This window comes from Malaya genurostris, chromosome 3 (assembly GCF_030247185.1).
Source record: "Malaya genurostris strain Urasoe2022 chromosome 3, Malgen_1.1, whole genome shotgun sequence".
Lineage (NCBI taxonomy): Eukaryota > Metazoa > Arthropoda > Insecta > Diptera > Culicidae > Malaya > Malaya genurostris.
The window spans coordinates 218,369,450-218,392,274 of NC_080572.1; the positions used below are offsets into that span (position 1 = coordinate 218,369,450).

The window sequence follows — 22,825 nt, forward strand, 5'->3', positions numbered from 1 at the left end:
CAACAATGGATAGAATGATGTGTTACGTCCGAGTATCTGGGATGCTCTCGAGTCGCTTCGAATCTCGGAGAGGGCTACGGCAAAATGATGAACTCTCTTGTCTCTTGTTTCATATGGCTTTGGGAAGTGTGATTCGAAAAGCAAGGATCGACACGAGTGGTACAATGTACAGCTTTTTGGCTTCGTTGATATTGTGACACGTATCTTTGTGAAGATGATGAAAACATACTTTGGACTGAAAGTCGAAGCTAGGCGTATCGCAAATTCACACGATACCCGATCCGTACATCCGTAATAGCAGTAAGAAAGTTCACTCAAAACTAAATCTGAACTTTTTGTTAATTTGGAAGAGTTTTTTTTCAGTTCTCCGTTATGTGGGTAATCATTTTCACTCGGATCAGGGTCATGTCGCCGAAAGCCGTTTTGCCGAAAGTCATTTCGCCGAATGGGTCACTTCGCCGAATGTCATTTCGCCGAAAGCCATTTCGCCGATTCCTGCAAATGCCTTAAAATCGTAATGGGAATCGATTTAAAATAAAAATAAATTAAAGATGATAACGTTAATGCCCGTTTTGTTGACCTACAATTGTACTTCTTGAATAAAGATTGATTCATGAACCTCAGAACGTAGTTCCCAAAGGAACTTGTTGACTACTAATCATCAAAGCAATTCCATAGGTATCTACCAAGCAAATGTACGTGGTATTTTCCGTTTACTAAATAAAAAAATATCTAATGCGGCTTCGCCACATCGATTTGATTCGTGTGCTGTCCGACCTCGCTACCGCTCGCTCGGACCTAACTAAGGCAAAGCAACCTAGCTTTGAGTAGACCGGGCAAACGAGGCAGTTACAGGTTTGTATGCAAGAGGCCGCCGCTTCCGACGGCGGCTCGGTGGCCAACTAAGCCGGCATCGCCTCGGCGGCTTTATCCTGCCGAGCTATCTTGGCATCAGTTATGTGGCTGCGCCACATCAGTTATACAGGAGGAATAATAACACAAAAAAATAATTTGATGTATACGAAACTACCCCTTCGGCGAAATTACCCTTTCGGCGAAATGACCTATTCGGCGAAACGACTTTCGGCGAAATGACCTATTCGGCGAAACGACTTTCGGCGAAATGGCATTCGGCGAAACGACTTTCGGCGAAATGGCATTCGGCGAAACGACTTTCGGCGAAATGGCTTTCGGCGCAATGACCCGCTCCCTTTTCACTCCAATATTGCTGTAATATTGCTTCTTAGGAAAGTAATGAGCATATTTGTTTCTTTCTCCTCGCAATTCGTTGATTGACAGCCGAGTCTAGGTTAACTCACACTATGTCATGCTTTCATGCATTGATAAGATTACATCGATTAAATCAGTGCTTTCGGAACAAACTAAAAGTGTCGGGTTGATAAGGATTGAAATTTCACATACTTTTTATTCGCATTAGGTTAATCTCAACTCAACATTAGGTTTGTATTACGAAATGTTGTCTCTCTTCGTAAGTTCACCTTTATTTGTTTATATCAATAATTGTAACTGACTTATGCTTATTCTGTTATTGAACATCTACACGAATTGCAGCATTAGATTTTTTAATATTATTTGGATTTTGTTCTGTAATAATTTCGTAATTACAATCATATGATTTTACATTTTATCATTAACATATAATTCAATAAATATTTTACAAAAATATACAAAGCAATTGTACATAACGTTTGTAAAGTGTGTTTAAAAATGTTCAATGTTTCTGATTTTCGTCTTTTTCACACAGTGCTAGAATATCAACACATTGGCAAACAGCTTGGATCGGAAAAGTCATTTTGATAGTCTAAATAATTTTTATTTTGAAAAAATAACTAAATTTTGAATACGTTGTTGATTTTGAAATGAAGAAGAATCTCGATTTGCTTGATTAATCATCAGCTGCAATTAGTCGAAATTTCAAAATGAAGAATAAACGAAAGACGACATTGTGTATAGTAATTGCATGGGAATTTGTTTCCTTTCATATTAGTTTATCTTTCCTCGTTGCCTGTAAACGTTATGTGCTGACTTGGTAGGAACTATCATTGACTTCTCGGGTTTTATTAGCTTACTTCTGTTCAATCGAAGTCACGAAAAAGTTCCTTGCAAAAGAAAATTAAACAAATTTTGGATGTTGGATATCAAATTAGGAGTATTATCGTTTACATCTACATTTGTTGGTTCTTTCATGAAAATAAACACCGCTTAATTTTTTTTCCAGTGATCTGATTAAAGCATTGCATAATCGATTTCTAACTTAAAATATTTTTCTAGCTATAAAAACACCGCTCAATTGATTGTAACAAAACTGACAACGAATCAATTGTTTCGCCTGTGGTGTTTCGGTTAATTTTCTATTTTCTTCATTCTGACTACTGATTTCGGTTGCATTATGTTTTTGTCCAGGCCAGTGGCAGCGATTCGCATAGAATGTTATGATATTTGATGAGTATGATACGATTTGAATTTCAGCTGTTCATTTTTTTATGATAAAATGTTTTCTAGGTTTCGGTAAACAATTAATAGTGCTTTTTTTAGTGTTCCGTGCAGTGTATTTGATAGGGAGCGTTAATGCTAAATTATTATATTTGCGTTTTGTTATAACACAACCTGAACAGACATTTGTGGGTTAGTTGAGTATAGATATTTTATGCTGACAACCGCTAGACAACCAAATAGCTAGAGAAAATCTATCGTGTTAACTCATATGGATTGAATAAAAATGACTAGAGATTTTCTTCGAAAAAACATCTTATAGTGTCATAAGATTTGAAATTTATCACAAGAGATTCCAATTCAATGATTTCACTTATTACAGGTGGCATGATTCAATTTGTTCCTGGCTTAGAGTACGATAGTCGAATCTGAAAAACTTCTCTCACTGACCATACTAAACTGTCCCGAATATGGTTCAGACCACCAGGCATTAGTTAGCTTAAACCGGAATAATTCAGCCCTGCAAGGTCGAATTTACAGTGAAGTATTTTGTTTGCATTTCCTAATGTTTTACTTCACTTGTCTTAGATTATATGTCAGCCAATTATAACAAGAATGAAACATTCTGTTGATCGTAATCTTTGCGCAATTGTTTGATGATCGCTAAATGAACGAAATGGAATAAATCGCCACGTTTGACACATGTATTTTGATAAAATTTACAACTTATACATCACAATTATGAATAATGCGCGATGACGAAATTATGTTACTGAAGTAGAGTTAAACTCCACCTTAAAGTAACACTAATGAGATACAATTGGATTTTATCAACCGAAAGTAAATATGATGATCTGATGAATAAGGTTCAGTCTGTTTATGTCCATTTCATCTGCGTCAGTATTTCCCTTCAAACCCACAGCAAAAGTCTGAGTAATAATCAAATTGGTTATATTGCATAAATATATCGACAAGAAAAATGTTCAACGGTGAGCAGTAATACTATAATATTTTAGCTTATACTGAATACTTTTCCATTATACTGATGCGTATTTTGAAGATAATTATCGAGACTGTATGTTGAATGTGCATTAAAAAAAAAAATTATTTCTGCGAGCATTCGTAAAAAACACGATAAATTTTACAATGCATTATTTCGGAAAAGCAAACTACTGTTTCCAAAAAAACTGCTGTGTCCAAGAAACCGATTTCATGGCTTACATATATTCCTATCAATATCTTTACAGATATCGTTGTATAACCGGTATAGCTATTCATTCAAATGCCGATCAGCATGCCAGATGAAATAAGATGATGGCTGGTACGGATTGCACCAGAAATGATGATACAACTAGATTATTTTCCACCAAGCAATAAATCTAACAGTAAAGGATCTCTAAATCAGTCGGCTATCATTGCTAAAGTGAACAAACCATTAAGCCTAAACAAATACCTCGTACCTATTGAAATGTTTGATACGCATGTAAAGCTTTCTAATATCCTTCGCAAGCGAGTATCGCTGTTGTTCGCTTTGGCAACAGTATTGATATTGCTGACGCTGGCTGAGACTGCGGTTGAGCTGACGACTGAGTATGTTACTGTTCATCATCAGGCTACCGAGTAATCAGATGTTGTCATCAAAGTTTGCAAAGTTCTTGTCCCACCCAGACTGACCTCCGGCGGGTTCAGACTGACCGCCCGTTCCGGCACGATTCTGTACCGTTCCCTCGAATGGGTCCTTTTCTCCGGCACTGCCCGAGGCGAAGAAATCATCATCCTCGAATGGATCCTCGACCTTTTTCGCAAATATGTTCACACTGTCCGATTTCCGAATGTTATCTTGCTGTTGAGGTTGTGATTGGCTGGAAGTTTTCAGAATTTTTTTGCTCCCATTCATATTGGTCACCGGAGCATGCATATCAGGTGTCCATTGATCTTCCATCTCATTATCGGAACGACCCGCGAAATCATCCTCGAACATGTGCGTTCCCGCTGTGCCAGTTTCCGAGTTAAACTTGGAAACGGTAACGTTCTCACTAAATCGTAGCTTCGAAGCAGTCTGAGAACTTGGAGCTGCTCGTGATGGTGCTGCAAAATCTGCTTCGAAGCCACTAAATCCTTGGGGTTGATTTCGATGGTGTAGATTTTGATAATGTCGGCTGGAATCTTTCTCCGAGAAATCACTCGAAAATCGGAATGATTTGTTACCCTGATGAGGAGTTTGAGTTGGGCCCGAAGAAGGGGCTGTGGGAGAGTTGAAATCACTCTCAAACCCGTCTCCTCCTTCGAAATTCGTCGGATGCGTGTCACTGAACTGATCAAACTCAAATTCCATTCTAACATGTTTGCCACTTTTAGGCGGGGTTACCGTTTCAAAATTACCCGAACCAAATTTACCTGCATAACGTTCCTTATCTTCTGCTTCAAAGTATAGATCTCTACTGTTACTCTTTTTCATTCGTCGCATTGTCTCTTCCTCGTATTCGTAGCGAGCCATTTTCTTAGCCTCGTGTGCTATTAGCGAATCTCCGATATTTCTTCCCTCCGAACGGGGAGTTGCCGGTTTGTAATGCGGTGGTGGTGGTTGTCGTCTGCCATAATACGAAGGACTCTCGTTCATGTCCCCTCCAACCATTTTAGTGCCACCTATATCCTCCTCCTCATCATCATTGTCGTACATTGCCCCGCCACTACCAGTTCCTCGTACGTCAGGTTCAAAATCGAAATAGTCTTCTTTAGACCGTGGTGGATAACGCATAGTCGCATAGCCCGGCCGTACATCTGGTTCTTTAGACCGAGTTCTACTCTTCTTACGGAAACGACGATCTTTCTCTCCATCCGATCCGGCGAGGGATGTGTTCATCATCATTCTCCTGCTTTCATTATACCGTCGTTCCTGTTCGGTAGCACTTGACGGTCTCTTCCAGCCTGGTTTGGCACCCATTGAAACCCCCCAAACTTCATCGTCAACAATTTGCTGTTGCTTACCACGAATATTTTGACTAGAGCGATGTATACTACTGGTTTCATTTCGTCTTATGCCAATTAAATCCCCCTCTGAATCCTGATCAAGATCATCTAACCTCGCACTACCCGCATTCCTCTTACCACGCCTTAACGATCGAGATTTATCCAACGACAAGTAGCGATCTCTTTCGCGATAATCTCCACGACTATCCAAACTACCGTAGATATCTCCGCTACCAAAGCTTCTTCGTTCATAAGATTCGTTACTATCGCGATCAAAACTTTTCTGTTCTCGTTCGTAGAAGTAGTCTCTAGCAACCCTTGTATCACGCGGTGCCCGTTCGTACACTTCGTCATAATTCATTCTACCTTTCATCATACGCTGATCATACCCGTCGCTGTATGGATCATACTCATAGTTAGGTCTACCTCTCTCCCTATAGTACTTCCTCTTGTCATAGTTCTTATAATCCCGTCTATCATACGGTGGTAAGCTTTTCGGTTCACGTTTTTCATATGGTGGTCCATAGGTGCTGCGCTCGTAAACGTTTCTGTCGAAGGACCTTGATCGATCTGGTCTATCATCATCCTCCGTTGGTGACCAACTGGGATGTTCATGATACCAGTGCTCGTCTTCAAAGTTCTCACGGCTGCGCGAACTGATTTGACCTTTCATACGCCGTCTTCGATCACTGCGATCTTTTTTCTCGTCATCATAATCTTCATCATTCGAATTAATACACCTTGGTGGCATCCTTGGATGGTGATACCGTTCGCCTGATGTAGGAGGATGATGGCTTGGATGTCGTTTGCGAAACTCTGGACCATCTTCATCCCAGGGTGAAACGTCTCTCGATGAAGATGATGTTTGCCCCTTACTGGGCCAACGTCGACCATAGTCCCGTTCAGTTCTCCATTCATCTTTTGGATCAGACGAACAGGGCGATTCGGGACCATTTTTGTCATGTCCTGGAAAACGAAAATATTTTGGTGATCAATATCGAAACTTTCGTTAAAAATTGTATAGCTACCTTTAGGTGGACGGCCACTTTCCGGTTTTTTCTGCGCTGAAGGAGGTATCGACTGATCAAACACTGCCCAAGATTCACCGGTGTTGGTCGGGGTTAGTTTTGAAGCTTCATAATTAGAAAGATAAATATTAGATACTGCATTATGAATCGGTACAGTCTAGGGAAACTTACCTTGGTTATGGTCGGCTTCTGGTGAGGATTCGCCCAGGTCACTGAGTGAACCGGAGGATCGCTTCTGCAAAGAATCGACCTTCTTCATAACTTCCCCCTCTACAATTGCATCGTTGAATGTCCCCTCGAGTGGTGACTTAGTGATTGATGATGTTTTCATTACAGGACTTCTAGTAACTGGAGATTTTGATAGCGGAATCGGTGAGGTGCTCATGTCGTTTAACGTTGCCTTTGTAAGACTTTCCACTGAAATATTTTGGGGCTGAAGACTTGAAACTGTACTATTTTCAGTAGCTAAGGGTGATTTTGATATCGTCGGTCGACCTTGGGATGTTGCTTGACTACCTTGAGGATAAGGTGATCTCACTACAAGACCACCACTCATTTGTTGAGCCGGTGATGTTTGCCCAGTACTGTGAAGGGATAAATTTGATACTGCTTTCTGCATAAACGCGTCAATTTCCAGATCTTCTTTGGGTGTGTTTCGGGAACTGTGAGACTCCGGAGGCTCAAGACCTGTTAAAGATGATCGGGTTTGTTGCGACGGAAATTCTGCATCGGAAACGTTGATCTTCGGGGAATGATTTTCATTTTGCGGCATATCATCAAAGTTGGCTTCAAATTTGTGTTCGTCTTCCGTGTCTCGATCTTCAAACGATGATGACTCCATACGTGCTATTGGTGCAGTTGGTGCAGATGGGGGCGGCGATGGTTTCTCGAAAAGGTCCTCTACAAGTATAATATCTCGCAAAGCTGCGTATCGATCTTTGGCGTGTGAAATGACTTCAGTAATCTTGGTGTCAATCTTGGTCATCGGTACTGATAGAGGACTATTAGCAGTAAATGTTTGCGACTGAGATGGTGATGGCAAAAATTGGTCCAATGGTTCATTTCTCGGCGAAAGCCGATTCATTTCGCTGGCGACCTCTTTGTCGAAATCTAATGAATCCATATCCTGACCAGCTTTTTCCAATTCAGTCTTTTGTTGTTCCTGAGATGGACCAATTTCCTTTTCAATGATTTCTCGGAATACAGCATATTTATCAATTAAGTTTCCGGCTGGTAAACGTGTTGTGGGATGTGACGGTTGCAAATTGAGATTGTCAAAGTTGGCCACGAAAGTGCTGTCTTCTCCAAAATTGTCATCAAATTTAGCAACAAAAGTAGCGTCACTTTGCTCATCAAAGCTCACCTTGAAAACCGGAGAACCATTATTGTCTGCATCTTGATTCCACGATATTGCCGAGGATGGTGAATTCTTGGTGTTCTCTATGAACTCCGAAAGATAGGACGTTAATTCAACCAAGGTCATTGTGCTTAGTTTGGTAACCGGAACGTTCAATTTGTTAGCCAAATCATCGATTCCAAGGGTTAATAATTGACTAAGTGTGATATCTGGAAGCAGAGATACTTTTTCTCTGTATGTAGGAGACTTGGAATGAGCTGGAGGTGTAGGCTCATCGAGGTTTCTTGGATCGGTTTCTGATTTACGAGCCGCTCTGGTTTTCGAAGCATCTTTCCGTTGTGGTGGAGGTAATAGCGTCGGAATCTCGGATCTAGAAGTAATAGGTTGAAGATAATCGTCTTCATCGTTGAATTTTTTGAATGGACGCCCAGGAGAAGATCCTTCATTCCTGTTTACTTTCCTTGATGGCAATGGCAATGGAGGAGCGTTTTCATTGGCAGATTGATTTCTAAGCTCAAATTTGGAACCAGTAAATTCATAGCGCTCTTTGCTAGAACTGTCTGATCCTAGCGAGCTAGAAGAAACCGTTGGACCAGATCGAGGAGTAGGTCGTATCACAATGTCAGCAAATTGTTTCTTTGGAGGCAATGGAGGTGGCTCAATGTGGGATCCAGAATCTGGTCGTGGAGGAGGCTCTGGAGCTTCGTTTTCACTCAACGAATCGCTTTCCTGTAATCGGCGCATGTTTATACTGTTTGAGTCTCGCTTTGAAAATTTTTGTCCAAATATATTTGGCTTCATTTTCTTTGAACTGATACTCGAAATCACATCTACCGTGTTTTGTTTGAACACGTTTGGCCGATTTCTAGCTGTGCTTGTAATGCCTGTTCCAGCAGAAGTGTTTGAATCGGAGTTCTGTCGTTCCAGACGTTTCTGGCTGATATAACTAGCCCAGCTTTCTGGAGGAAGAGTGACTTGAAGTGGACCGTTATATGCGACTGGACTCTCAACAGATTTTCCTTCATCTGGATGTGTAGATAGTTTTGATGACCTGTCGTTTACTGCTCTACCATCCGATTGTTTCGGAGACGTCGTTCGAGAAAACTTCATATCAAACGGATCTATGTGAAGTTTTGAAAAATCGTCATCTTCCATGAATGGATCAATTGGTTTACTACTAAAAGGATCGAGGAGTTCTGTTCCAGAATGCTCCCCTGTTTTGGTGTCATGTGAAGATTTGAACATTTCATCGCTACAAGAATCCGTCAAATTTGTGCTAGGCGGAATAGTTTGGGGTGATCGGCGTTGTTGGTCTTCAGCAGAAAAATTTGCGTTGAATGTACTATCCAAGCCAGAAAGATCTTTTAAAACCTTTTTCGGTGGATTTTTTAGCTCTTGGAAAAAGTACTTCTTATCGATATATGGCTTTATTTTTCCTGTTCCTAATGGATCCAAATCAGTGAATACATCTGTGTATGACGAAGGTTGGGGTGCATTGGGCAGGGACTGCTGAAATTACAGGGATATTTTAATGAACTGCTCAATTTTACTACAAACATTTTTTTACCTTGAATCCGTCGTCTAGATCTTTGAGGTTTAGCTCATCGGAATATTTCACTGGATCTGGATCGAAACGTGAAGTATTAGGTGGTGAATTGAGCCAGTCGTCATTTTGGGTAGAATTACTCGTAGACATGGAAGCAGGTGGGGGACCTTGCATTGCTCTAACGGGTGGGGGCGAGAAGATAGTAGTTGGTGCAACCGGAGTTGATGGCGCTGCTGCAATAGGTGGGGATGATGATGCGGTTACTGCAACGGACTCCGCAACAGGAATATTTTCAGTTGATTTGTGAGTTAATTTTTGATGGCGCTTGCTTGATTCAGGGGGCGGTAAGAGGTTATAAGCCTGCAAAAGAAAGAAATGTGAATAAAAGCTAACGATTGCGGATATGTGCGGTGTTTACCGGTGGAATGTTGGTGAAGGAATCTCCGAAAGGGTCATCATCAATAACACTTTTTGAGGGGACTTCGCCAGGTGTTATCCTTTCCATCTGAGTAATTCCGCGCTGGATAGAGCTGAGTTCTTGCTCTAAATCCACGAGATCGGCTACGGATTCCGGTGATTTTTCATTTTTCACGTTCGCTCTAGAGCAACTAGCGCCGATTAGACTAGATCCTGCTACTGACCCAGAAGTACCGTCAATGGAAAGATTCTTGCCGTAGCTATCGGCAGCAGTGTTCTTTGCGGACATAGCAACGGCTTGGTGTTCGTGTGCCGTAATTTTGCTTTGAATATGCTGCCGAGCCAGTTCGATTTCCTTCTTCTTCAACTCGAACACGACTTGAAATAAGTCACGCATAGCCAGCACCACTTGGCTGGCAGCTTTGTCGGTTTTGATACCGAAAAAGCGGTGCCCACTGTCAGGAGATCCAAAAATATAGCCAAATGCACGAGAGTCCGTCATGTCCTGAGCGATAAACGATATCTTATGTACTGGATGATGATAGAGAGAGTCCTGAGAAATAGACGAAGCGTTTGTTTATTTCATCGTGCATCAAAAAACGGTAAAATTTAAGTAGTAAATACTACTATATAAACTAAGGTAGTGGAATTTATAAACCAGTGTAGTTATTTTGGCCCGGGTCAGCGGTTCAGAGTATGAGGCGGTGGTCTAACAAGCACAGGATGTTCGAGTCTTGACTTGGAAGGATTCTTAGTGTTCGTAGGATCGTGACACTGGCCAAGCAATAGTCTTGTACACTTATGAGTCTGCTTAGAAGTCTACCTAAATTGAAGGTCAAGTTCCGCATCGGAATGTAGTACCCAGACATTAATTTGTAACTATGTGTTCTAAACATTGATTTCAAATAGAGTTCAAAAGTATGAATCTTTCAAGTTTGACCCAGAATTAAATTATTTACTGGGACAAAAATATAACATCAAATCACATCTGAAACTCCCTAAACAAACTTTTGAAATAACGAATAATGAAAATTCCAGATAATTTAGGTAACTGATTGTGTCAAAATGCTAATTTTTACAAACCTTTGGTTTCAAATAAAGGCTTTGGATATGTGCGAATAAAATTATATGAATACTTGAATTTGTGATCAGTTTCATTTCAATATGACAATAGAATCAACTTATAAAAAATACCAGGGGTGTTAGTTGAAGGTTCTCGGTTTGACTGTTAGATGTCGGTAATAAAATGTATTCATCTCTATGTTTTGGTATGCAAGTCATTGTTGTGTTATCATTTACCTACAAAAATACACATGTTACCTTTCATCAAGATAACAGCGTCATGGTTGTTTACCTCAGTGAATATGCTGAGTTTAGTAACTAGTAAATCGCATTTGCGGGACCAGTGCGGTGTTATGACCTACGAATTATTACAACTAAGCATCACTATCGAGAACAAATTATTAGCTCAGGGGACGGGTATAGTATGATGGGTAAGTCTATACCTTTCACGCAGCCCGCTTGGGTTCGATTCCCAACCCCGCACATAGGGTCAGAAAGTTTTTCTGATCCGGAGAGGTGAATGACCTCAAGGTTAAAACCTCTATAATCGAAAAAAAAAAAAAATTATTAGCTTGGATAATGCATCAATCGAAAAACTAAAACACGAATACAAAGTAATTTTTCAACGCGACAACGTACCGTCTCATATCACCAAACTGGGGAACGGAACATTAATGAAAGCTTAATTAAGAAATAGTATGACACCCGCCATACTCTTCAGGCCTTACCCCGTCCGACTATTTCAATTTTGCATTGTTGAATACGGAACAGAAACGTGCTTCGATAACTTTGAAGAAAAACGGCACAATTCCGGTGTACGACAAAAAATAAAGAGACCTTTACTCAAAACTCTCGGTTTGGTTGTCCTTCGCAACGGACTTACTTGGACTTATCATGAAAAAAAATAATGTAAAGACTGTCCCAGAAAGTGTGGACGCAACAAAAAACCGCTGCCATTTCGCAATGGTTCAGAATCTGACAATTTTTATGGTTGTGTCCTGTTGTTTACACTCTTCTCTAACCAATTGTGCAGTTGTTTATTCGTTTTCATTAGTTTGTTTCGAAATGCGTGGACTTTCAGCAGAACAACGTCGAAAAATTATGTACAAATGGTGCACAGAACGCGGACTGTCACTGACAAAGATAGCAAAAATGGAAGGAGTAAGTGAAAAGGCCGTGCGAAATGCAATCAGGAAGTTCGGTGATAACACCTTTGAGGATAAACCGAAAACGGTTCGAAAAAAAGGTCCTACTAACCCTCAATTGGATAAATGTATACTGAATCCGTTCGAGCAAAAGAAGGAGGTTTCAATTCGGGATGTGGCCAAAAAAGTGGGCACTTCGAAGTCAAATGTTCTTCGTGCTAAAGAACGTTTGAATCTTCGAACCTATAAGAATCAGAAACAACCAAAACGTAGTCCGAAACAAGAAGCCTCGATCAGGCCGAAGGTTCGAAAGCTGTACAATACGATTCTTGCTGGAAATTGGAACTGCATAATCATGGACGACGAAACCTACGAGAAACTCGATTACAAATCCATAATATTATACGGTGCTAGAAGGGCAAGTGTGAAAGAGACATCGATTAAAGTCGAAAAATTTGGTAAGAAAGCTATGGTCTGGCAAGTAATTTGTAGCTGCGGGAAGAATTCGAAACCCTTCATCACCACTGCTTCAATGAACAGTGAAATATACATCAAGGAATGTTTACAAAAACAACTTCTACCCATGATTAGAAGCCTCAAGGATCCTGTTGTCTTCAGGCCAGATCTTGCTTCTTGCCACTACTCGAAACGGTAGAATGGTATACTACCAAAAATGTCACTTTCGTCCCAAAAGACATGAATCCACCAAATTGCCCACAACTTCGACCAATTGAGGAATTTTGGGCATTAACGAAGGCACATCTTAGGAAACATGTCTCGGCAGCCGAAAACATTCAACAGCTCGGGACGGGTATAGCGTGATGGGTAAGTCGATGCCTTTCACGCAGCCCGCCTGGGTTCGATTCCCAACCCCGCACATAGGGTCAGAAAGTTTTTCTGGCCCGAAGAGGCGAATGACATTAATGTTAAAGCCTCTATAATTGAAACAAAAAAAAAATCAACAGTTCGAAAAAGATTGGAAAAAAGTGTCAAAACTTGTCGCCAAGAAGTCTACAATGGCTAAGTAGCAAATGTTTAGAATAATATTCTGTTGTTGTAGTCTAATATTATCAGTATATCAAATAAAATTTGAATATCTAACACTTGTGAATTATTTACAGCGAAATCAAAGTGCGTCCATACTTTCTGCGACAGTCTTTATGAATGCACCAATTCAATATCTCAAAACAACTCAAGTTTCATCCCTGAGCATCATTAGAATTTCTTTAAAACAATGGTGTATTAGATGTATTCCTTCACTTAAATCTCTGCTTGCATTCTTATTTCATTGGTGTGTTGTGTCATACAGGAAGTGTGTATTAAATGCATCATACAATATCGCTTAAAAGCAATCTGGACAGCCAGCAACTCACTAACATAATTGCAATGGCATTGACTATTTTTCACTTCCTCTTCAGGTGGTGCCCGTAGAAATGCATAAGATTCCTTGGTTTTTAATAATAACATGCAAAAAATTCACATTCCCACTCATTTCAAGTAGTGGCCAGGCGAAGTGGGCATCAGTTCTGATCAGTATGCAAATATTCAATAGGATTTATGCAATATTGTTTCACAAATTCAGTTCATCGAGATAATCAAATGTTGGATTCAAATGAAAGGTCTCACAAACCAATAGAACACTATTGAATTTTATCCGGATACTACTTCTGGTTCTGGAATAACCAAAATATTTCAATTTCAAGCACATACATTGAATAACATCCTTTGAATTAGCCAGGGAAAAGTCCAACTAAATTTGACTCAATCATTTTCTGCTGAAGGTGATTTTCATGAAGTTAAAAAATGAACAACAATCTAAAGTGTTCAAAATAACTATAGTTTTTTGCTATATTGGGTATTTTGTACTTACCCCCGTTTTTTCATCTCTCAATCGTAATCCATCGATAGTAACGTGTATCGTGATTCTCTGTTTGTGCTCTCCTGCAGCTCGAATTGCCATTTTAAGATCCTAAAAAAAACAATTATTATAAATATCGAACTACAGCAAACAGAGTTTTCTGTTATTGAATTAACAATAACTGATCCACTTATTAGCAATCAATAACCATCATAACTAGTGTCAATGAAGTAATTTCTGTGTATGTACAAACCAACGGACATATCAATGAGCATCAAGCGTGCAATTCATTCGAGTAGAATGTGTCTAAACTATCGTAAGTTCATCAAGTCCATATGTAATGATTCTGATGTAGCGCTCATGCAGTTTTGCTTTTTCATAGCCCAACCATTTGTCCGAGTAACAGCTGCGCTTGCATTCAATCGATTAAAGTGTTTTATTTACTCTGTTTTTTTTTTTTTGCGCGCGCGATTTACTGCCCATCGCTTCTTCCTTCTCGTATTGTGACGAGATTTGAATTGGATCAATTTCATTTGAGCGTTGCTCTTCGCTTGATTGTCGAAGCCGGTGTCCACATAGTGCGAGAGTACACTAGCATCACCCAACAGTGTCGCTAAAAATAGACCTACCTGCAGCGCCTCCTGACACATGCGATCTCCTCTGGCCTCGCCGACCTCCAGGATGCCAATCAGTTTGGCCTTGAAGCTCACTCCATCGCCGAAGAACCGTCCTGGTTCGTTCCGATCTACGAGAAAACGAGAGCAACAAGGAGAGATGGACATCGATTAGACGGGAGGGCCTTGGGACGAGTTTCCAATTTATTTTAGGAATATTAAAATGTCGAGAACAAAATGCCATACTTTTATACATCACGTTCGTGTTTTCAATAGAATAAACTGGACTAAATTGAAATGTTCGTGTTGCTTTGTGCAACTTTTCAATTTGCGTATTCCGCTCAATCCAGCTTCAAGGGTACAAAATTACGTCTGAGGAATTGCTTCCCTTACGTCGTTGATATTTACTGCTCCTTTCCGCATAAATTCGAGCTACATTTGATCAACGAACCAGCTGTGAGTGATGTCGAATGTTGTATTTTAGAGTTGCGCCAGATTAAGCAAATTATGTGCAAACAAAATCATTTTCTCCCGTGATCCTCACTCCTCACTGTGCCGTCTTGTTTGTTCTTGATAGGGAAAATGACGATGACAGTATTGATGAGCTCGTTAAGTACAGAAATGAAGAAATACAATCAACTTTCGGCTTGTTCTGCTGACCGCTATCCCTCGGGTGAGACATACACCTCATTGAAAAAGAACATTAGACAGTGGTATGAATCCGTTAAACTCGATTGTCTGCTTGAAATTGTCACTTTTATCCAAAACTATCAATTATTAATCACATTTTTGTAGCACTCATCAACTCGTAATTGATCACTGTTCTGTAGCTAGTAGCTCTACCGATTCCACTTCTAGTTGTGACGTTTGTATCACAAACGAATCACAGCAGAATCTTTCAGCTTCGACCCAACAGTACTTTGAGTGAATGAATGAACGTCTTGCAGTCTAACATTCATTCATCAATACTAACACTACTGACAAAATGACAAGAACGATGAAACCGAACCTGTCATCCGTCAAAGGCAACATTCATCTATGTATGGATATTTAAAAGCATTGTTATGGAAAATTCGAACCTACATGTGAAGCACACAACTGTATTGAGACTTTCATTAGTATTAGTTTTACTATAAGGTACAATCCTGCGTTTATGCATGGACATGCATATCGATTTGTTGTGCTTCGCTCAGACGATTCTATCGTCGGAACTATGTTTTACTCATCTAGACTGTCTTATTATGTTTAGAGCTGTTCAGGCTCATATGAAAATTGGTGATATATTTCTACATTTATTTGTAGTATTTTTCTATGCAAAAACGTGATTTATCCACCTAGCAGTGAGATGATATGATGATCGGTATGTCTTCTGCATCAATATTCGGTTATCTCTAAAAAATAGTGACTAGAAAGAATGGCAATCGATTGCTTTATTGAAAAAAAATAGGACAAAATGAAAATTTCGATTTTTTCGGTGGTTGTAGTTGAAGACAATTACTATCAATATATTTATAAAAATGTACAGGGTCCGCCCTCTAACTTTTTTTTTAACTAGCAATTATTTCGACATTGGTAACCTTAATGTCACTTCTGATTTGGCAGAAACTTAGTTTTATCCTTCCGTTGAACGAAAATGGTTGTGTATACGCTTGAGGAACGCGTGAAAATAGTGCAGTTTTACTTTGAAAATCATGGTAATGTTGCGGAATGTGTGCAAAAATTACGTATGAAAATAAGAAGAAAATATGAGGAACATTTTCATCTCGGAGGGTATGTTAATAAGCAAAATTGTCGCATCTGGGGGACGGAAAACCCGCACGTTATCATGGAGAAGCCGATGCATCCTTAGAGAGCGACGGTTTGGTGAGGATTTTGGTCTGGCGGCATCATTGGGCCATTTTTCATCGAAAATGAGGTAGAAGCCGCCGCCACGGTCAATGGCGAGCGCCTACCGCGCCATGATTTGCGATTGGTTCTTTCCGTTACTTGAAGAGGAAGACTTGGACATCGTTTGGTTCCAACAAGACGGCGCTCCGTGCCACACAGCCAACGCTACGATCGATTTTCTGCGCACAGTCTTCGAAGATCGAAATATCAGTCGAAATTCGGATGTCGTTTGACCGCCTCAGAGCTGTGATTTGACGCCGGTAGACTATTATCTTTGCTGTCGAAGATAAGTGATACGTGGACAAACCAGAGACAATTCAAGCCTTGAAGGACAACATTCGTGCAGCCATAGTTGAAATAAAGCTGCATACAATCGAAAATGTACAAAAAAAAACTGGACCGACCGTATGGCGTACTGCAAGGCCAGCCGAGGCAGCCATTTGAAAGATATTATATTCCACAATTAACCAGAAGGATTGTACTTTAATATGAAAAAATAAATTTTGAAATCGGATGAACCGTTTGTGTTTATTGCATGTTTAAAAAAAGTTACATGGCGGACCCTGTATGTGTTGTCACTATGAATTCGAAGATAATGGAGAATCTCCAACAAAGGATTTAGCACGTCGCAGTCGAACAATTATGTTGCCAAAAAGAAACCGTGCTAAAAACAAATCGAGCCAAAATACTATGCAGAAGAGTTTTCTATTCAATCTTTCAATCACTCAGAAACGATTGTATTGAACATTGGGTCCAGTTTTGATTCCAAGCGACATTTCATCTTGCTTCGTCCAAAACCCCTACTATCAACTACACAAAAATATCGAATTCTGCGCGAATAGTTGAGGGATTCTTACAATCAGTATCGTCGAGAGGGGAGGGGAAAAGAAGAAATCCCCCCGGGCACGGACTTTTTCAGTAAGCCCAAAAATTCGAAGATTCAAAATTGTTTTTTCATTCTTCATAACAAAACAAAATATCAAAAATCGAAACAAATTTGACTTGCGAGTTATTTAGTTAAAAAAATGTGTTTGAAAATCTCTTAATACGATGACATTGTTTTTTAATTTACATATTTAGGGGCTTATAATATTGCAGTCCCCCCGGGCCCGAATTTTCTCTCGATGGCCCTGCTTACAATGTACAGTTTGTTTGATTAGTGTAACGAAAAGATATCTAAATATAAAACCATAATTAGGTTCTAGGTTGTTGTAACAGATATTGCAAAAAAACGCGAATTTTGACATAAACGTTTGTATAACTCGGAAAGTAATCATCTGATCCAAAACCAAAAACTCTAGTGTACACAATAGGGTGGGACAAAATATTGATTTCAGCTCCACCAAACTTTTCGTGTTCCTTTTGGGTCTCATAAGCACCATGCAAAGTTTTAGCTTGATCTGAGAAACTATATTTTTGCGCCCGAGGTTTAAAGTTTGTATGGGATTTAGTATGAAGAAATTCACTTTTTACAAAAAAATCGGCTGGAGATCAACCTATAAGCTCTAAAAATCAGTGCATGTGTGATTTTCGTAGAAAATTTATCGAGGACGAAAACCTTCGAAAACCGCAAAACAATCCGACATTTGTAGAAAAAGTTATCAAAGGAAAACCGACACAAAATCCAAACAATAGCTCATTCCTCAATATATCTAGCATCACTGCTGCTAGTGGTGGTAATATGATTCTACTTTCTTTTATTATGCTATAAAGGTTGATTTGAGTCTTTTAGTGTCTTCACAAAAATTTCTCAGTCTATTAAGAAGATTATTTTTAAGTGAAAAGCCATGTTCCAAAACTCACTGTAACAGATCGGCTGAAAAGTTCGTATCGTTTCTATGAGAGGGCGCCACTAGAATTAAATCCATACCATTTTCAGTTAGTACCAACCTTCAAAAGATACGTGTATAAATTTGACAGCTGTCTGATTATTAGTTTGTGAGATATTGCATTTTGAGTGAAGCTACTTTTGTTATTGTGAAAAAAATGGAAAAAAAGGAATTTCGTGTGTTGTTGAAACACTACTTTTTGATGAAGTGCCGCCGATACCAAAAAATGGCTTGATGAGTATTATCTAGACTCTGCACCGGGCGAAGCAACAATTCGTAAGTGGTTTGTAAAATTTCGTGCTGGTCATATGAGCACCGAAGACGATGAACGCAGTGGACGTTCAAAAGAGGCTGTTACCGATGAAAACGTGAAAAAATCCACAAAATAATTTTCAATGACCGTAAAGTGAAGTTGATCGAGATAGCTGACACCCTAAAGATATCAAAGGAACGTGTTGGACATATTATTCACGAATATTTGGATATGAGAAAGCTTTGTGCAAAATGGGTGCCGCGTGAGCTCACAATCGATCAAAATCAAAAACGAATTGATGATTCTGAGCAGTGTTTGGAGCTGTTATATCGAAATAAAACCAATTTTTTCGTCGATATATAACAATGGACGAAACATGGCTCCATCACTTCACTCCGGAGTCCAATCGACAGTCAGCTGAGTGGACTGCACGCGATGAACCGAACCCAAAGCGTGGAAAGACTCAACAATCGGCCGGTAAGGTTATGGCGTCTGTATTTTGGGATTCGCATGGTATAATTTTCATCGACTACCTTGAAAAGGGAAAAACCATCAACAGTGACTATTATATAGCGTTATTAGAGCGTTTGAAGGACGGAATTTCAAAAAAACGGCCTCATTTGAAGAAGAGAAAAGTTTTGTTTCATCAAGACAATGCACCGTGTCACAAGTCGATGACAACCATGCTGAAATTGAACGAATTGGGCTTCGAATTGCTCCCTCATCCACCGTATTCTCCAGATTTGGCCCCCAGTGACTTTTTCCTGTTCTCAGACCTCAAGAGAATGCTCGCTGGTAAAAAATTTAGAAGCAATAAAGAGGTAATCGCTGAAACTAAGGCCTATTTTGAGGCAAAGGACAAATCGTACTACAAAAATGGTATCGAAAAGTTGGAAGATCGCTATAATCGCTGTATCGCCTCTGATGGCAATTATGTTGAATAATAAAAACGAATTTTGGCAAAAAAATGTGTGTTTCTATTAAACGATACGAACTTTTCAGCCGAACTGTTATGTTCAATGTAATGCCGTGCGACGGCGTTGCTGAACTGAAGACTGATTGCTCTCTAAGCTGACAGGATCTGATTAAATGCAAGATACCGGTTCGGATGAATTATAACCCGATCATGATAGCATAACTTGACTATTTCTCATTTTGTTACTTGCTAGAAAGTTTGGTTATTTTAACTAGTAACGAGATCAAACTTACATCAGCATTATACAGATACAAATCCTTTGTCGGTACCATGATTGAGGAATCTTGAAAATCATGAAACAGGTCTTCTCATGAGATCATGCCTATTACTGATGATTTTATGAGCAAAATGATTTAAATCATGAGCTATAACTCATCTCCGATAAAAATATTCATGAATATTTAGCTCATAATATCATTAATAATAGATATGATCTCACGAGAGGACATGTTTCATGAATTCTTAATTATGTTACCGGTAATGAATTTTTATACGTGTAAATACGAAAACTGCATTTTGTCATACACTTGTTACGACATGATGATAGGGAATACTACAGAAGTACCCATCTTCACATGATACGTTCGTAATTTTGTTATTCTACATCGCATATTCCTGCATGGGGTAGCTCATATCACATAAAAAATCTGAGAATCTTTTTTCCGAGTATTCAAAATGGTGTTCGAATGCTGCGAATGTGCTCAGATAAACCATTACCTTTATATGTCATTATGAAGCAGAAAGGTTCTCTACAAAACCAACTGAAAACCTTCCCATATGAAAAAGGCCGTACCTATAACACTGAGAAACCAGTAGAAAATCTCTAACCAAGCCTCAAACAGCGCAAAAGGAGGAGTCCACAAAGAATTTCAAACATCAACCAAAGCATCAAGTGCGACCAAAGCTCTACCAGCCAAGATAAACTCAATATTTTATCAACAACAAACTACCGAATGTGAACACTGAAATATTCGATTTTCAAATGTCGTTTGACACTATTATAAATATTTGTTTTCCTAAGGAGAAGAAAACAACTAAATTAAAATAAAATGAAATATATTATTCTAATTTAATACTTACACTTCAAAGGACTAGTCTTCTTTCTGAGTGTTTGCATTTTCCTATATTTTTGGTATACTAAACTATTGGTATCTATTCTGAACGATTTTTATTCACTCATTGCAGAGAAAAACATATTATCTATTTTTTATTGTTGCCTTAATCTTTTCGTTTGTCACTGCAACTCACATATTTCATGCTGCAAACTGGAAAAAAAATTTCATTCATTAATCTAATATCGTTTTTCCTAGAACAAACTATCTCAGATAGTTCCATTTTCACACCCCCAATAGATAGTGAAGTCAGCGTCATGTTCACTTTAGTTTCTCCGTTCTTAAACATTTGATTCATAATTATTAACGAATCACCAACCAGTTCATTCTGATTTTTACAGTTCACTTCAACTACAAACATTCTCCTCCTAATCTGAGTCACATTTTTTAACATGAAAATATCGATCTAAATCATGTATCTAAATAGGGCAGCAAACATGCAGGCTTTCCGAGATAGAGTCAATAAGACTGGGTAGAAAAAGCTTGTCAGATTAATTATTCAAGGAATCGTTTCACATTGAAATGTTAAAAAAAAATCGTCGAAACTAGCAAAAAGTTACAATGTTCATTTTTGAAAAATAACTCCTCTATCTACGGAAAAATAATTTTTGCTCCTTCGGTTGGCCACCGGGATCCGGTCGCGGTGACGACGATATTCGGTGCTGACGACACTGATGATGATGATGTGATGGTTACCGGTATGTTCAGATATCGATTTTTCCAACACTTCGTTTAGAACAAGATTTTTAAAATCTTTAGGTGGTTTAGGGTTTTCGCATTTAGATTCCTATAAATTCTAATAACCATCGAAGGTTGTTCACTTTTCGACACCTTTAATTTTAAATACATTTTAGGCAGCAAACAGTAACAGAACTACAAAATCCTATCCCGACACATCGAACCGCACGGTCTGCCCACTTTGTTAGCCAGACAATTTTCACAATCACTATAGCTGCGATGAGGTGTAGCCTTTCCAGGAAACTTCATTTGCATTCGACTCGCTGTCTATTCGTGATGAGTTTTTTTGCCAATTTACCGCTACCACGCCCGTCCAAATATCGCCTCAGAAGATTTTCAACCAGCCGTCAAAATAACCACCTCTGCCATTTTTCATTGAATATTTTCCCTTTTTCACCTTCGAGATACGCGCGCGCTGCACCCTACCATATCACAAATCGTTGATCGTGTGAGTGAATTTCGCTGTTATACTAGTGTGAAAATATAGCAAGAATTTTCTTTCGACCGATACAGGATACAACGTTGAACAAAAATGCAGCGCAATGTGACAGAAGGGTGAACTGGTTGCCTGAATACAGTTTGATTCGATAAGCGGAAAACAATGCAGTAGCGTTGAGAAAATTACCACCCACGCACGGAACCACCAGCTTGGATGAATGCGCACCAGTGGATGAACTGAACAAACGGGTTTAAGAATTGACCCACTTGTAACCGAAAATCGTTCTATTTTGCACATCCACTTGTTTACGATTTTAGTGGCATATAAACAACGATTTTTTTTAATTATCTCCCAAAAAGAAATTTTAAATATCTGCACCTCTGTGCGTTGAATTCTCGTGTGAAAATTTTGTACATTTTCCCATATTGAGAAAATGATCACTTGAAATAAGGATAGGTGGGTAACCGAGCTTCAATCTATTTTAGATCCTTCTTTAATATCAAAAATCACACGGAAAGAAATTCGTTATCATAAACATTATTTAATTTGAAGCTCGTAACTTCAATTTTCGACCCAAACATCACTATGAACCTTCCGAAACAAGGGATAGCTGTGACAGATTGATGAAATGGCAAAAAGCAGATATTGGAAGCGCTGCTAAATTTAATTTATTTAATAATTAGAAATTTCTTGTATTTATTGATTCACCAAATCGACTTTATATGGGAAATGTGTAAAATGTGTGTTCTTTTATACTATATGTTTTTGTCGTTGTTAGAATAGCATTCTAAAAGCTATCGGAAATCGGAGAATGAATTCGATTAGAAACTTAGAACACTATCTAATAAAAGTCGTACAAATTATCTCGCTTAACCTTTTTGATTTATTTGTTTCATAGAGATAACAACACTTGCTGTATAGATCCACTTAAATATTGTTATATCCATCTTTTCGTTTCAATTATAGTGGTTTCAACCTTAATGTTATTCGCTTCTTCGAATCAGACAAGCTTTCTGACCCTATGTGCGGGGTTGGGGGTCGAACCCAGGTGAGCTGCGTTAAAGGCATCGCCTAACCCATCACGCTATACCCGTCCCCATTTGATATTTTATTCATGTATAAATTTTTCGGAAGAATTTT

General features: G+C 39.0%; 1 protein-coding gene across 7 annotated transcripts; it reads right to left on the reverse strand.

The window, feature by feature from the left end:
• Positions 1-1,396: 1,396 nt before the first annotated feature.
• LOC131439603 (protein disabled) lies at positions 1,397-21,648 on the reverse strand. 7 transcript variants are annotated; one of them, XM_058610828.1, is made up of 9 exons: positions 21,545-21,648; positions 20,477-20,661; positions 14,467-14,582; positions 13,850-13,948; positions 9,774-10,325; positions 9,377-9,715; positions 6,624-9,318; positions 6,453-6,557; positions 1,397-6,390 (listed from the first exon to the last, which is right to left on the reverse strand). In XM_058610828.1, the coding sequence occupies exons 2-9, from the start codon at positions 20,511-20,513 to the stop codon at positions 4,079-4,081; spliced, it is 6,255 nt and encodes a 2,084-aa protein (XP_058466811.1). In that variant the 5' UTR covers positions 20,514-20,661; positions 21,545-21,648; the 3' UTR covers positions 1,397-4,078. The 7 variants fall into 7 exon arrangements, with proteins under 7 accessions (XP_058466811.1, XP_058466813.1, XP_058466815.1 ...); XM_058610830.1 differs by having other exon boundaries at positions 21,205-21,635; XM_058610832.1 differs by having other exon boundaries at positions 21,356-21,633.
• Positions 21,649-22,825: the final 1,177 nt, after the last annotated feature.